General features: G+C 48.8%; 1 protein-coding gene across 1 annotated transcript in view; it reads left to right on the top strand.

The window, feature by feature from the left end:
• Window positions 1-16,021, top strand: part of spag1b (sperm associated antigen 1b) — a 67,816-nt gene that overhangs the window by 7,575 nt on the left and 44,220 nt on the right. The window contains exons 10-11 of the mRNA XM_071395564.1: window positions 1,230-1,350; window positions 7,965-8,402. Of these exons, the coding sequence (XP_071251665.1) occupies window positions 1,230-1,350; window positions 7,965-8,402 (559 nt within the window). The remainder of the gene's footprint in view (window positions 1-1,229; window positions 1,351-7,964; window positions 8,403-16,021) is intronic.

Raw genomic sequence — 16,021 nt, 5'->3', positions numbered from 1 at the left:
CTGTTTATTCAACAGACGTAGTGACCATCAGGACTCCTGTTTATTCAACAGACGTTACCGTAGTGACCATCAGGACTCCTGTTTATTCAACAGACGTTACCGTAGTGACCATCAGGACTCCTGTTTATTCAACAGACGTTACCGTAGTGACCATCAGGACTCCTGTTTATTCAACAGACGTTACCGTAGTGACCATCAGGACTCCTGTTTATTCAACAGACGGTACCGTAGTGACCATCAGGACTCCTGTTTATTCAACAGACGTTACCGTAGTGACCATCAGGACTCCTGTTTATTCAACAGGCGGTACCGTAGTGACCATCAGGACTCCTGTTTATTCAACAGACGTTACCGTAGTGACCATCAGGACTCCTGTTTATTCAACAGACGTTACCGTAGTGACCATCAGGACTCCTGTTTATTCAACAGACGTTACCGTAGTGACCGTCAGGACTCCTGTTTATTCAACAGACGTTACCGTAGTGACCATCAGGACTCCTGTTTATTCAACAGACGTTACCGTAGTGACCATCAGGACTCCTGTTTATTCAACAGACGTTACCGTAGTGACCGTCAGGACTCCTGTTTATTCAACAGACGTTACCGTAGTGACCATCAGGACTCCTGTTTATTCAACAGGCGGTACCGTAGTGACCATCAGGACTCCTGTTTATTCAACAGACGTTACCGTAGTGACCATCAGGACTCCTGTTTATTCAACAGACGTTACCGTAGTGACCATCAGGACTCCTGTTTATTCAACAGACGTTACCGTAGTGACCGTCAGGACTCCTGTTTATTCAACAGACGTTACCGTAGTGACCATCAGGACTCCTGTTTATTCAACAGACGTTACCGTAGTGACCGTCAGGACTCCTGTTTATTCAACAGACGTTACCGTAGTGACCGTCAGGACTCCTGTTTATTCAACAGACGTTACCGTAGTGACCATCAGGACTCCTGTTTATTCAACAGACGTTACCGTAGTGACCGTCAGGCCTGGAATGAAGGATATGGAGTTGACTTGTCTTCAGTCGTGTCACGTTTCAAAGGAACGTTACGTCCAGGAAGTCCTGAATAGAATGGACTGGTACTACTGTTGTATCACCTGTCTTCATCTGCATAACATGCTGTCTGACTGTGTTTTGAATTGAATCTAATGGAACAATAGGATGAACTATTTCCTAAGTCTTCTTTTCTGCTTTTCCGTCACACAACCTGGCCCACAGAAACTTCTGGTTGAGGTGGATAAGAAACTAAACCAGTGTCAACCGGAGAAGGAAGGTAAAAGCAAGAGGATCCCGATTCAGGAAGTGGAGGAGGAGGATGAGATACAGGAAGAGCAGAGAGGTGAGTGACTGATCACTTCACCTACTTAGTGAAGTGATGAAAAGCCAACTGACATTTACTCCTGAGGTGCTGACTTGCTACACCCTCGACAACTACTTTGATTATTATTATTTGACCATGCTGGTCATTTATGAACATTTGAACATCTTGGCCATGTTCTGTTATAATCTCCACCCGGCACAGCCAGAAGAGGACTGGCCACCCCTCATAGCCTGGTTCCTCTCTAGGTTTCTTCCTAGGTTCTGGCCTTTCATGGGAGTTTTTCCTAGCCACCGTGCTTCTACACCTGCATTGCTTGCTGTTTGGGGTTTTAGGCTGGGTTTCTGTACAGCACTTTGAGATATCAGCTGATGTACGAAGGGCTATATAAATACATTTGATTTGATTTGATACTTAGTGAGATTAAACCATTGTACCTCTCAGTTGGATGTGACTGACCTCCAGCCCAGTCCTGAAGACCACCAGTTGGGTTTAGATGATATGGTAGTTGACCTGGAGGAGCCTGCTTTACTGGCCCTGTACTGTGGGTGTACAGTCTGTCACCAGTCAGTCAACATCAAACTGACTGTTCTATAAAACAACATTCAGATGATTCACAATTCAACAGTCAGAAAACCAACTCCACCCCTTTTTCTCATGTTTCTATAACAACAGAAACATGCAAATGAGAAAAACAACTCCACCCCTTTTTCTCATGTTTCTATAACAACAGAAACATGCAAATGAGAAAAACAACTCCACCCCTTTTTCTCATGTTTATATAACAACAGAAACATGCAAATGCAAGTCTAAGCCAATGAGTAGAGTTAGAGAGACATCTTATTACCATGAGAAGGAGAAATAGACGTTCTAGTTTGTTCCTTAAACACCCAACACGTGTTTAACCAGATCAGATGATGACTGATCCGAGACCTGCTAAACAAAGAGGTTATTATACTACATTAAGACTGGCTGGCTGGTTGCCTGGCTGGCTGGCTGGTTGGTTGGTTGGTTGCCTGGCTGGCTGGTTGGTTGGTTGGTTGGTTGCCTGGCTGGCTGGTTGGTTGGTTGCCTGGCTGGCTGGTTGCATGGCTGGCTGGCTGGTTGGTTGGTTGGTTGGTTGCCTGGCTGGCTGGTTGCCTGGCTGGCTGGTTGCCTGGCTGGTTGGCTGGCTGGTTGGCTGGTTCCCTGGTTGGCTGGTTCCCTGGTTGGCTGGCTGGCTGGTTGACTGGCTGGTTCCTTGGTTGGCTGGCTGGCTGGTTCCCTGGTTGGCTGGCTGGTTGGTTGGCTGGTTCCCTGGTTGGCTGGCTGGTTGGCTGGCTGGTTCCCTGGTTGGCTGGCTGGTTCCCTGGTTGGCTGGCTGGTTCCCTGGTTGGCTGGCTGGTTGGTTGGCTGGTTCCCTGGTTGGCTGGCTGGTTGGCTGGCTGGCTGGCTGGTTGGCTGGCTGGTTGGCTGGCTGGTTCCCTGGTTGGCTGGCTGGTTGGCTGGCTGGTTCCCTGGTTGGCTGGCTGGTTGGCTGGCTGGTTCCCTGGTTGGCTGGCTGGCTGGCTGGTTCCCTAAGTGATCCAGAATCATTATCCTTAAGACCCATACAGACCTGACAGCCTGCTGCATTCTCCAAACACCACACCTGTCTGGTTTTACCCCAGAGAGCTGCTGTGGGTCTGTGCTGTGGGTTAGTGTTTGGTTGTGGGTCTGTGCTGTGGGTTAGTGTTTGGTTGTGGGTCTGGCTGTGGGTTAGTGTTTGGTTGTGTGTCTGTGCTGTGGGTTAGTGTTTGGCTGTGGGTCAGTGTTTGGCTGTGTGTCTGTGCTGTGTGTCTGTGCTGTGGGTTAGTGTTTGGCTGTGTGTCAGTGCTGTATGTCTGTGCTGTGGGTTAGTGTTTGGCTGTGTGTCTGTGCTGTGTGTCTGTGTTGTGTGTCTGTGCTGTGTGTCTGTGCTGTGGGTCAGTGTTTGGCTGTGTGTCTGTGCTGTGTGTCTGTGCTGTGGGTCAGTGTTTGGCTGTGTGTCTGTGCTGTGTGTCTGTGCTGTGGGTTAGTGTTTGGCTGTGTGTCTGTGATGTGTGTCTGTGCTGCGTGTCTGTGCTGTGTGTCTGTGCTGTGTGTCTGTGCTGTGTGGCTGTGCTGTGTGTCTGTGCTGTGGGTCAGTGTTTGGCTGTGTGTCTGTGCTGCGTGTCTGTGCTGTGTGTCTGTGCTGTGTGTCTGTGCTGTGTGTCTGTGCTGTGTGTCTGTGCTGTGTGTCTGTGCTGTGTGTCTGTGCTGTGCTGTGTGTCTGTGCTGCGTGTCTGTGCTGTGTGTCTGTGCTGTGGGTCAGTGTTTGGCTGTGTGTCTGTGCTGCGTGTCTGTGCTGTGTGTCTGTGCTGTGGGTCAGTGTTTGGCTGTGTGTCTGTGCTGTGGGTTAGTGTTTGGCTGTGTGTTGTGCTGTGGGTCAGTGTTTGGCTGTGTGTCTGTGCTGTGTGTCTGTGCTGTGTGTCTGTGCTGTGGGTCAGTGTTTGGCTGTGTGTCTGTGCTGTGTGTCTGTGCTGTGTGTCTGTGCTGTGTGTCTGTGCTGTGCTGTGTGTCTGTGCTGTGTGTCTGTGCTGTGCTGTGTGTCTGTGTTGTGTGTCTGTGTTGCGTGTCTGTGCTGTGGGTTAGTGTTTGGCTGTGTGTCTGTGCTGTGGGTCAGTGCTGTGTGTCTGTGATGCGTGTCTGTGCTGTGTGTCTGTACTGTGGGTCAGTGCTGTGGGTTAGTGTTTGGCTGTGTGTCTGTGCTGTGTGTCTGTGCTGTGTGTCTGTGTTGCGTGTCTGTGTTGCGTGTCTGTGCTGTGGGTTAGTGTTTGGCTGTGTGTCTGTGCTGTGTGTCTGTGATGCGTGTCTGTGCTGTGTGTCTGTACTGTGGGTTAGTGTTTGGCTGTGTGTCTGTGCTGTGTGTCTGTGATGCGTGTCTGTGCTGTGTGTCTGTACTGTGGGTTAGTGTTTGGCTGTGTGTCTGTGCTGTGTGTCTGTGTTGCGTGTCTGTGCTGTGGGTCAGTGCTGTGTGTCTGTGTTGCGTGTCTGTGCTGTGTGTCTGTGATGCGTGTCTGTGCTGTGTGTCTGTACTGTGGTAGCTAACTCAACCCCCCACTGTAAATCCCTGACTGGGGATTTGTTCTCTAATCCAGAAGTCAAATCCCTCATGCTAATGGTTGCTGTGTTACAGCAGGGTGAGGTACAGTTACATATATTACATTACATATATGTTATATTACTGTCTCAGTAATATCCCTCATGCTAATGGTTGCTGTGTTACAGCAGGGTGAGGTACAGTTACATATATTACATTACATATATGTTATATTACTGTCTCAGTAATATCCCTCATGCTAATGGTTGCTGTGTTGATCAGGATGCTATAAAGCCTCAATGAGCTGCTATCTGCCATTCCCCCCTAGACCCTGTCTGTTATAGCAGGGTGAGGTACAGCTACATCACATCCTACTGACTATCTGCCATTCCCCCCTGGCCCCTGTCTGTTACAGCAGGGTGAGGTACAGCTACATCACATCCTACTGACAATCTGCCATTCCCCCCTAGCCCCTGTCTCAGTAATATAACATCCTACTGACTATCTGCCATTCCCCCCTCTGTCTCAGTAATATGACATCCTACTGACTATCTGCCATTCCCCCCTAGCCCCTGTCTCAGTAACATGACATCCTACTGACTATCTGCCATTCCCCCCTAGCCCCTGTCTCAGTAACATGACATCCTACTGACTATCTGCCATTCCCCCCTAGCCCCTGTCTCAGTAACATGACATCCTACTGACTATCTGCCATTCCCCCCTAGCCCCTGTCTCAGTAACATGACATCCTACTGACTATCTGCCATTCCCCCCTAGCCCCTGTCTCAGTAACATGACATCCTACTGACTATCTGCCATTCCCCCCTAGCCCCTGTCTCAGTAACATGACATCCTACTGACTATCTGCCATTCCCCCCTAGCCCCTGTCTCAGTAACATGACATCCTACTGACTGTCTGCCATTCCCCCCTAGCCCCTGTCTCAGTAACATGACATCCTACTGACTATCTGCCATTCCCCCCTAGCCCCTGTCTCAGTAACATGACATCCTACTGACTATCTGCCATTCCCCCCCTAGCCCCTGTCTCAGTAACATCACATCCTACTGACTATCTGCCATTCCCCCCTAGCCCCTGTCTCAGTAACATGACATCCTACTGACTATCTGCCATTCCCCCCTAGCCCCTGTCTCAGTAACATGACGTCCTACTGACTATCTGCCATTCCCCCCCTAGCCCCTGTCTCAGTAACATCACATCCTACTGACTATCTGCCATTCCCCCCTAGCCCCTGTCTCAGTAACATGACATCCTACTGACTATCTGCCATTCCCCCCCTAGCCCCCTGTCTCAGTAACATGACATCCTACTGACTATCTGCCATTCCCCCCTAGCCCCTGTCTCAGTAACATGACATCCTACTGACTATCTGCCATTCCCCCCTAGCCCATGTCTCAGTAACATGACATCCTACTGACTATCTGCCATTCCCCCCTAGCCCCTGTCTCAGTAACATGACATCCTACTGACTATCTGCCATTCCCCCCTAGCCCCTGTCTCAGTAACATGACATCCTACCGACTATCTGCCATTCCCCCCTAGCCCCCGTCTCAGTAACATGACATCCTACTGACTATCTGCCATTCCCCCCAAGCCCCTGTCTCAGTAACATGACATCCTACTGACTATCTGCCATTCCCCCCCTAGCCCCTGTCTCAGTAACATGACATCCTACTGACTATCTGCCATTCCCCCCCTAGCCCCTGTCTCAGTAACATGACATCCTACTGACTATCTGCCATTCCCCCCTAGCCCCTGTCTCAGTAATATGACATCCTACTGACTATCTGCCATTCCCCCCTAGCCCCTGTCTCAGTAACATGACATCCTACTGACTATCTGCCATTCCCCCCTAGCCCCTGTCTCAGTAACATGACATCCTACTGACTATCTGCCATTCCCCCCCAAGCCCCCGTCTCAGTAATATGACATCCTACTGACTATCTGCCATTCCCCCCCTAGACCCTGTCTCAGTAACATGACATCCTACTGACTATCTGCCATTCCCCCCTAGCCCCTGTCTCAGTAACATGACATCCTACTGACTATCTGCCATTCCCCCCTAGCCCCCGTCTCAGTAACATGACATCCTACTGACTATCTGCCATTCCCCCCCTAGCCCCCGTCTCAGTAACATGACATCCTACTGACTATCTGCCATTCCCCCCCTAGCCCCCGTCTCAGTAATATGACATCCTACTGACTATCTGCCATTCCCCCCCTAGACCCTGTCTCAGTAACATGACATCCTACTGACTATCTGCCATTCCCCCCTAGCCCCTGTCTCAGTAACATGACATCCTACTGACTATCTGCCATTCCCCCTAGCCCCTGTCTCAGTAATATGACATCCTACTGACTATCTGCCATTCCCCCCCTAGCCCCCGTCTCAGTAACATGACATCCTACTGACTATCTGCCATTCCCCCCCTAGACCCTGTCTCAGTAACATGACATCCTACTGACTATCTGCCATTCCCCCCTAGCCCCTGTCTCAGTAATATGACATCCTACTGACTATCTGCCATTCCCCCCTAGCCCCTGTCTCAGTAACATGACATCCTACTGACTATCTGCCATTCCCCCCTAGCCCCTGTCTCAGTAACATGACATCCTACTGACTATCTGCCATTCCCCCCCTAGCCCCCGTCTCAGTAATATGACATCCTACTGACTATCTGCCATCCCCCCCTAGCCCCCGTCTCAGTAACATGACATCCTACTGACTATCTGCCATCCCCCCCTAGCCCCCGTCTCAGTAACATGACATCCTACTGACTATCTGCCATCCCCCCCTAGCCCCCGTCTCAGTAACATGACATCCTACTGACTATCTGCCATTCCCCCCTAGCCCCCGTCTCAGTAACATGACATCCTACTGACTATCTGCCATTCCCCCCTAGCCCCCGTCTCAGTAACATGACATCCTACTGACTATCTGCCATCCCCCCCTAGCCCCCGTCTCAGTAACATGACATCCTACTGACTATCTGCCATCCCCCCCTAGCCCCCGTCTCAGTAACATGACATCCTACTGACTATCTGCCATCCCCCCCTAGCCCCCGTCTCAGTAACATGACATCCTACTGACTATCTGCCATTCCCCCCTAGCCCCCGTCTCAGTAACATGACATCCTACTGACTATCTGCCATTCCCCCCTAGCCCCCGTCTCAGTAACATGACATCCTACTGACTATCTGCCATTCCCCCCCTAGCCCCCGTCTCAGTAACATCACATCCTACTGACTATCTGCCATTCCCCCCTAGCCCCCGTCTCAGTAACATCACATCCTACTGACTATCTGCCATTCCCCCCTAGCCCCTGTCTCAGTAACATGACATTCTTCAGACCAGATAGTATCTGTGTGTGTGGTTGTTCTCCACCCCTCCCCCTCTCTAACTGCATCACCAACGGCTTGCTGGGCTGCCTGCTAGAGAGAGAGAGAGAGAGAGGCTTCCTGGAACTCTATCAACCCCTCCTCCCACTGTGATGTAACCACTGACTGCTTCCTGTGGGTGTGTTCTGTGCTTGGCAGCTTGTCCGGTTGAGCCTAGCGAGGCTGTGGGAGGAGAGAGTGCTGCTGCTGCTCCTGCCGAGAGGGGAGACATGGGAAATGCTCAAAAGAAGCCCCACGGCAGAGGAGGGGAAGGGGGCCCCAGCCCGCATACGGACCACAATTCACACGGAGGACACTGGAAAAACCGGGGAGGCATTGCAGAGAAGTACAAGGTGACTCAACAGGATTCGACGTCGGACAAGGGTCTGCGGAACGGAGCTCAGGGCTCTGGCAGGAGGGACTCTAAGGGAGCCGGGCCGGCTGGGGGAGACGGAAGCAACCTCGACGCCCCTTGTGGGGCCCTGCCCCCACCGCTGGCCCGGCTCAAGAACGAGGGAAACCTGTTCTTTAAAAATGGACAGTTTGCTGATGCGCTGGACAAATACTCACAGGCCATCACGGGCTTCACAGACTCAGGTAGGTTTTTCAGTATTATGGCGTTGGGTTTGGTTGACAGAGATTTTACTAATAACTCTCGTTCAGCTAGAGTTGGGGATCTATAATAACTTAGGTGAGACACGCTATTCAAATTCCATATTAGTTTTGTGTTCATCCGGTGTTTTCCGCGGACATTTCCCCCAAAACAACCTACGTTTGGTAATCTAGCAACTCAAGCCGCTGCTTCAGTGTTTAGGTTAAATCAGTGCGTTGTTTTGCCGCTATTGGCAGCTCGGTCTTTCAGTGAGTGGACGCAGCAAACCAAAGGTCAGCACATACCGCAGTAATAAAACTAACCTCTATAACACCAATGTTATTCTCATCACTGAATCACATGATAGTGTAACGTGTCATTACAGCAGCATTTAGCCAGTCGGTGTGATGTGATGTCATTACAGCAGCATTTAGCCAGTCGGTGTGATGTGATGTCATTACAGCAGCATTTAGTCAGTCGGTGTGATGTCATTACGGCAGCATTTAGCCAGTCGGTGTGATGTGATGTCATTACAGCAGCATTTAGTCAGTCGGTGTGATGTGATGTCATTACAGCAGCATTTAGCCAGTCGGTGTGATGTGATGTCATTACGGCAGCATTTAGCCAGTCAGTGTGATGTGATGTCATTACAGCAGCATTTAGCCAGTCGGTGTGATGTGATGTCATTACAGCAGCATTTAGCCAGTCGGTGTGATGTGATGTCATTACAGCAGCATTTAGCCAGTCGGTGTGATGTGATGTCATTACAGCAGCATTTAGCCAGTCGGTGTGATGTGATGTCATTACAGCAGCATTTAGCCAGTCGGTGTGATGTGATGTCATTACAGCAGCATTTAGCCAGTCGGTGTGATGTGATGTCATTACATCAGCATTTAGCCAGTCCGTGTGATGTGATGTCATTACAGTAGCATTTAGCCAGTCGGTGTGATGTGATGTCATTACAGCAGCATTTAGCCAGTCCGTGTGATGTGATGTCATTACAGTAGCATTTAGCCAGTCGGTGTGATGTGATGTCATTACAGCAGCATTTAGCCAGTCAGTGTGATGTGATGTCATTACAGCAGCATTTAGCCAGTCGGTGTGATGTCATTACTGCAGCATTTAGCCAGTCGGTGTGATGTGATGTCATTATGGCAGCATTTAGCCAGTCGGTGTGATGTGATGTCATTACAGCAGCATTTAGCCAGTCAGTGTGATGTGATGTCATTACAGCAGCATTTAGCCAGTCGGTGTGATGTGATGTCATCAGATTACAGTGTAACACGTCATTACAGCAGCATTTAGCCAGTCGATGTGACGTCATTACAGCAGCATTTAGCCAGTCGGTGTGATGTGATGTCATTACAGCAGCATTTAGCCAGTCGGTGTGATGTGATGTCATTACAGCAGCATTTAGCCAGTCGGTGTGAATTGATGTCATTACAGCAGCATTTAGCCAGTCGGTGTGATGTGATGTCATTACAGCAGCATTTAGTCAGTCGGTGTGATGTCATTACGGCAGCATTTAGCCAGTCGGTGTGATGTGATGTCATTACAGCAGCATTTAGTCAGTCGGTGTGATGTGATGTCATTACAGCAGCATTTAGCCAGTCGGTGTGATGTGATGTCATTACGGCAGCATTTAGCCAGTCAGTGTGATGTGATGTCATTACAGCAGCATTTAGCCAGTCGGTGTGATGTGATGTCATTACAGCAGCATTTAGCCAGTCGGTGTGATGTGATGTCATTACAGCAGCATTTAGCCAGTCGGTGTGATGTCATTACGGCAGCATTTAGCCAGTCGGTGTGATGTCATTACGGCAGCATTTAGCCAGTCGGTGTGATGTGATGTCATTACAGCAGCATTTAGCCAGTCGGTGTGATGTGATGTCATTACAGCAGCATTTAGCCAGTCGGTGTGATGTCATTACAGCAGCATTTAGCCAGTCGGTGTGATGTGATGTCATTACAGCAGCATTTAGCCAGTCGGTGTGATGTGATGTCATTACAGCAGCATTTAGCCAGTCGGTGTGATGTGATGTCATTACAGCAGCATTTAGCCAGTCGGTGTGATGTGATGTCATTACAGCAGCATTTAGCCAGTCGGTGTGATGTGATGTCATTACAGCAGCATTTAGCCAGTCGGTGTGATGTGATGTCATTACAGCAGCATTTAGCCAGTCGGTGTGATGTGATGTCATTACAGCAGCATTTAGCCAGTCGGTGTGATGTCATTACGGCAGCATTTAGCCAGTCGGTGTGATGTCATTACGGCAGCATTTAGCCAGTCGGTGTGATGTGATGTCATTACAGCAGCATTTAGCCAGTCGGTGTGATGTGATGTCATTACAGCAGCATTTAGCCAGTCGGTGTGATGTGATGTCATTACATCAGCATTTAGCCAGTCGGTGTGATGTGATGTCATTACAGCAGCATTTAGCCAGTCGGTGTGATGTCATTACAGCAGCATTTAGCCAGCCGGTGTGATGTGATGTCATTACGGCAGCATTTAGCCAGTCGGTGTGATGTCATTACGGCAGCATTTAGCCAGTCGGTGTGATGTGATGTCATTACAGCAGCATTTAGCCAGTCGGTGTGATGTGATGTCATTACAGCAGCATTTAGCCAGTCGGTGTGATGTGATGTCATTACAGCAGCATTTAGCCAGTCGGTGTGATGTGATGTCATTACAGCAGCATTTAGCCAGTCGGTGTGATGTGATGTCATTACAGCAGCATTTAGCCAGTCGGTGTGATGTGATGTCATTACAGCAGCATTTAGCCAGTCGGTGTGATGTGATGTCATTACAGCAGCATTTAGCCAGTCGGTGTGATGTGATGTCATTACGGCAGCATTTTGCCAGTCGGGGGATGTGATGTCATTACGGCAGCATTTAGCCAGCCGGTGTGATGTGATGTCATTACGGCAGCATTTAGCCAGTCGGTGTGATGTCATTACGGCAGCATTTAGCCAGTCGGTGTGATGTGATGTCATTACAGCAGCATTTAGCCAGTCAGTGTGATGTGATGTCATTACAGCAGCATTTAGCCAGTCGGTGTGATGTCATTACTGCAGCATTTAGCCAGTCGGTGTGATGTGATGTCATTATGGCAGCATTTAGCCAGTCGGTGTGATGTGATGTCATTACAGCAGCATTTAGCCAGTCAGTGTGATGTGACGTCATTACAGCAGCATTTAGCCAGTCGGTGTGATGTGATGTCATCAGATTACAGTGTAACACGTCATTACAGCAGCATTTAGCCAGTCGATGTGATGTCATTACAGCAGCATTTAGCCAGTCGGTGTGATGTGATGTCATTACAGCAGCATTTAGCCAGTCGGTGTGATGTGATGTCATTACAGCAGCATTTAGCCAGTCGGTGTGATGTGATGTCATTACAGCAGCATTTAGCCAGTCGGTGTGATGTGATGTCATTACAGCAGCATTTAGCCAGTCGGTGTGATGTGATGTCATTACAGCAGCATTTAGCCAGTCGGTGTGATGTGATGTCATTACAGCAGCATTTAGCCAGTCGGTGTGATGTGATGTCATTACAGCAGCATTTAGCCAGTCGGTGTGATGTGATGTCATTACAGCAGCATTTAGCCAGTCGGTGAGATGTGATGTCATTACATCAGCATTTAGCCAGTCCGTGTGATGTGATGTCATTACAGTAGCATTTAGCCAGTCGGTGTGATGTGATGTCATTACAGCAGCATTTAGCCAGTCCGTGTGATGTGATGTCATTACAGTAGCATTTAGCCAGTCGGTGTGATGTGATGTCATTACAGCAGCATTTAGCCAGTCAGTGTGATGTGATGTCATTACAGCAGCATTTAGCCAGTCGGTGTGATGTCATTACTGCAGCATTTAGCCAGTCGGTGTGATGTGATGTCATTATGGCAGCATTTAGCCAGTCGGTGTGATGTGATGTCATTACAGCAGCATTTAGCCAGTCAGTGTGATGTGATGTCATTACAGCAGCATTTAGCCAGTCGGTGTGATGTGATGTCATCAGATTACAGTGTAACACGTCATTACAGCAGCATTTAGCCAGTCGATGTGATGTCATTACAGCAGCATTTAGCCAGTCGGTGTGATGTGATGTCATTACAGCAGCATTTAGCCAGTCGGTGTGATGTGATGTCATTACAGCAGCATTTAGCCAGTCGGTGTGATGTCATTACGGCAGCATTTAGCCAGTCGGTGTGATGTCATTACGGCAGCATTTAGCCAGTCGGTGTGATGTGATGTCATTACAGCAGCATTTAGCCAGTCGGTGTGATGTGATGTCATTACAGCAGCATTTAGCCAGTCGGTGTGATGTCATTACAGCAGCATTTAGCCAGTCGGTGTGATGTGATGTCATTACAGCAGCATTTAGCCAGTCGGTGTGATGTGATGTCATTACAGCAGCATTTAGCCAGTCGGTGTGATGTGATGTCATTACAGCAGCATTTAGCCAGTCGGTGTGATGTGATGTCATTACAGCAGCATTTAGCCAGTCGGTGTGATGTGATGTCATTACAGCAGCATTTAGCCAGTCGGTGTAATGTGATGTCATTACAGCAGCATTTAGCCAGTCGGTGTGATGTGATGTCATTACAGCAGCATTTAGCCAGTCGGTGTGATGTCATTACGGCAGCATTTAGCCAGTCGGTGTGATGTCATTACGGCAGCATTTAGCCAGTCGGTGTGATGTGATGTCATTACAGCAGCATTTAGCCAGTCGGTGTGATGTGATGTCATTACAGCAGCATTTAGCCAGTCGGTGTGATGTGATGTCATTACATCAGCATTTAGCCAGTCGGTGTGATGTGATGTCATTACAGCAGCATTTAGCCAGTCGGTGTGATGTCATTACAGCAGCATTTAGCCAGCCGGTGTGATGTGATGTCATTACGGCAGCATTTAGCCAGTCGGTGTGATGTCATTACGGCAGCATTTAGCCAGTCGGTGTGATGTGATGTCATTACAGCAGCATTTAGCCAGTCGGTGTGATGTGATGTCATTACAGCAGCATTTAGCCAGTCGGTGTGATGTGATGTCATTACAGCAGCATTTAGCCAGTCGGTGTGATGTGATGTCATTACAGCAGCATTTAGCCAGTCGGTGTGATGTGATGTCATTACAGCAGCATTTAGCCAGTCGGTGTGATGTGATGTCATTACAGCAGCATTTAGCCAGTCGGTGTGATGTGATGTCATTACAGCAGCATTTAGCCAGTCGGTGTGATGTGATGTCATTACGGCAGCATTTTGCCAGTCGGGGGATGTGATGTCATTACGGCAGCATTTAGCCAGCCGGTGTGATGTGATGTCATTACGGCAGCATTTAGCCAGTCGGTGTGATGTCATTACGGCAGCATTTAGCCAGTCGGTGTGATGTGATGTCATTACAGCAGCATTTAGCCAGTCAGTGTGATGTGATGTCATTACAGCAGCATTTAGCCAGTCGGTGTGATGTCATTACTGCAGCATTTAGCCAGTCGGTGTGATGTGATGTCATTATGGCAGCATTTAGCCAGTCGGTGTGATGTGATGTCATTACAGCAGCATTTAGCCAGTCAGTGTGATGTGACGTCATTACAGCAGCATTTAGCCAGCCGGTGTGATGTGATGTCATTACGGCAGCATTTAGCCAGTCGGTGTGATGTCATTACGGCAGCATTTAGCCAGTCGGTGTGATGTGATGTCATTACAGCAGCATTTAGTCAGTCGGTGTGATGTAATGTCAATACAGCAGCATTTAGCCAGTCGGTGTGATGTGATGTCATTACGGCAGCATTTAGCCAGTCAGTGTGATGTGATGTCATTACGGCAGCATTTAGCCAGTCAGTGTGATGTGATGTCATTACAGCAGCATTTAGCCAGTCGGTGTGATGTGATGTCATTACAGCAGCATTTAGCCAGTCAGTGTGATGTGATGTCATTACGGCAGCATTTAGCCAGTCGGTGTGATGTGATGTCATTACAGCAGCATTTAGCCAGTCGGTGTGATGTGATGTCATTACGTCAGCATTTAGCCAGTCGGTGTGATGTGATGTCATTACGTCAGCATTTAGCCAGTCGGTGTGATGTGATGTCATTACAGCAGCATTTAGCCAGTCGGTGTGATGTCATTACGGCAGCATTTAGCCAGTCGGTGTGATGTCATTACAGCAGCATTTAGCCAGTCGATGTGATGTGATGTCATTACAGCAGCATTTAGCCAGTCGGTGTGATGTGATGTCATTACAGCAGCATTTAGCCAGTCGGTGTGATGTGATGTCATTACAGCAGCATTTAGCCAGTCGGTGTGATGTGATGTCATTACGGCAGCATTTAGCCAGTCAGTGTGATGTCATTACGGCAGCATTTAGCCAGTCAGTGTGATGTCATTACAGCAGCATTTAGCCAGTCGGTGTGATGTGATGTCATTACAGCAGCATTTAGCCAGTCGATGTGATGTGATGTCATTACAGCAGCATTTAGCCAGTCAGTGTGATGTGATGTCATTACGGCAGCATTTAGCCAGTCGGTGTGATGTGATGTCATTACGGCAGCATTTAGCCAGTCAGTGTGATGTGATGTCATTACAGTTGAGGACTTGTGAGGCGTCTGTTTCTCAAACTAGACACTCTAATGTACTTGTCCTCTTGCTCAGTTGTGCACCGGGGCCTCCCACTCCTCTCCGTTTGCACTGTTCTGTGATGGGAGTAGTACACAGCGTTGTACGAGATCTTCAGTTTCCTGTCAATTTCTCACATAGAACAGATTTCAGCTGTGCTAACATAATTGCAAAAGGGTTTTCTAATGATCAATTAGTCTTTTAAAATTATAAACTTGGATTAGCTAACACAACGTGCCATTGGAACACAGGAGTGATGGTTGCTGATAATGGGCCTCTCTACGCCTATGTAGATATTCCATTAAAAATCAGCCGTTTTCAGCTACAATAGTCATTTACAACATTAACAATGTCTACACTGTATTTCTGATCAATTTGGTGTTATTTTAATGGACAAAAAAAGTTGCTTTTCTTACAAAAACATTTCTAAGTGAGCCCAAACTTTTGAACGGTAGTGTTTCCTCCTGATTCATGACAACATCCAGGTGTAGAGTAGCATAGTGACTCATCACAATAGTGGTTGGTTATATTGGCAGTGTGGGGAGTCTGTTTTAGCTGTCTGGAGCTCAGCCATACCCTTGCCAGGCAGGAAGGCAGACAGGCTCAGTTCCTCTCAGGTCACGTGACTTCTGACCACTCACTGTGAAATTGAACCAGGTGCTGGGGGGCGGCGACTGACGGACTGACTGACTGACTGACTGGCTGACTGACTGGCTGACTGACTGGCTGACTGGCTGACTGGCTGACTGGCTGACTGACTGACTGGCTGGCTGACTGACTGGCTGGCTGACTGACTGACTGGCTGGCTGACTGGCTGACTGACTGGCTGGCTGACTGGCTGGCTGGCTGGCTGGCTGGCTGGCTGGCTGACTGGCTGGCTGGCTGGCTGGCTGACTGACTGAATGACTGACTGACTGACTGACTGGCTGACTGACTGACTGACTGGCTGACTGGCTGACTGACTGGCTGACTGACTGCAGTAGTAAATCTCCTCTGACTGAATAAAATGCTGCG

This window comes from Salvelinus alpinus, chromosome 4 (genome assembly GCF_045679555.1).
Source record: "Salvelinus alpinus chromosome 4, SLU_Salpinus.1, whole genome shotgun sequence".
NCBI lineage: Eukaryota > Metazoa > Chordata > Actinopteri > Salmoniformes > Salmonidae > Salvelinus > Salvelinus alpinus.
The sequence above is the reverse complement of the archived record's forward strand: the minus strand, read 5'-3'. Positions and strand labels throughout refer to the sequence as shown.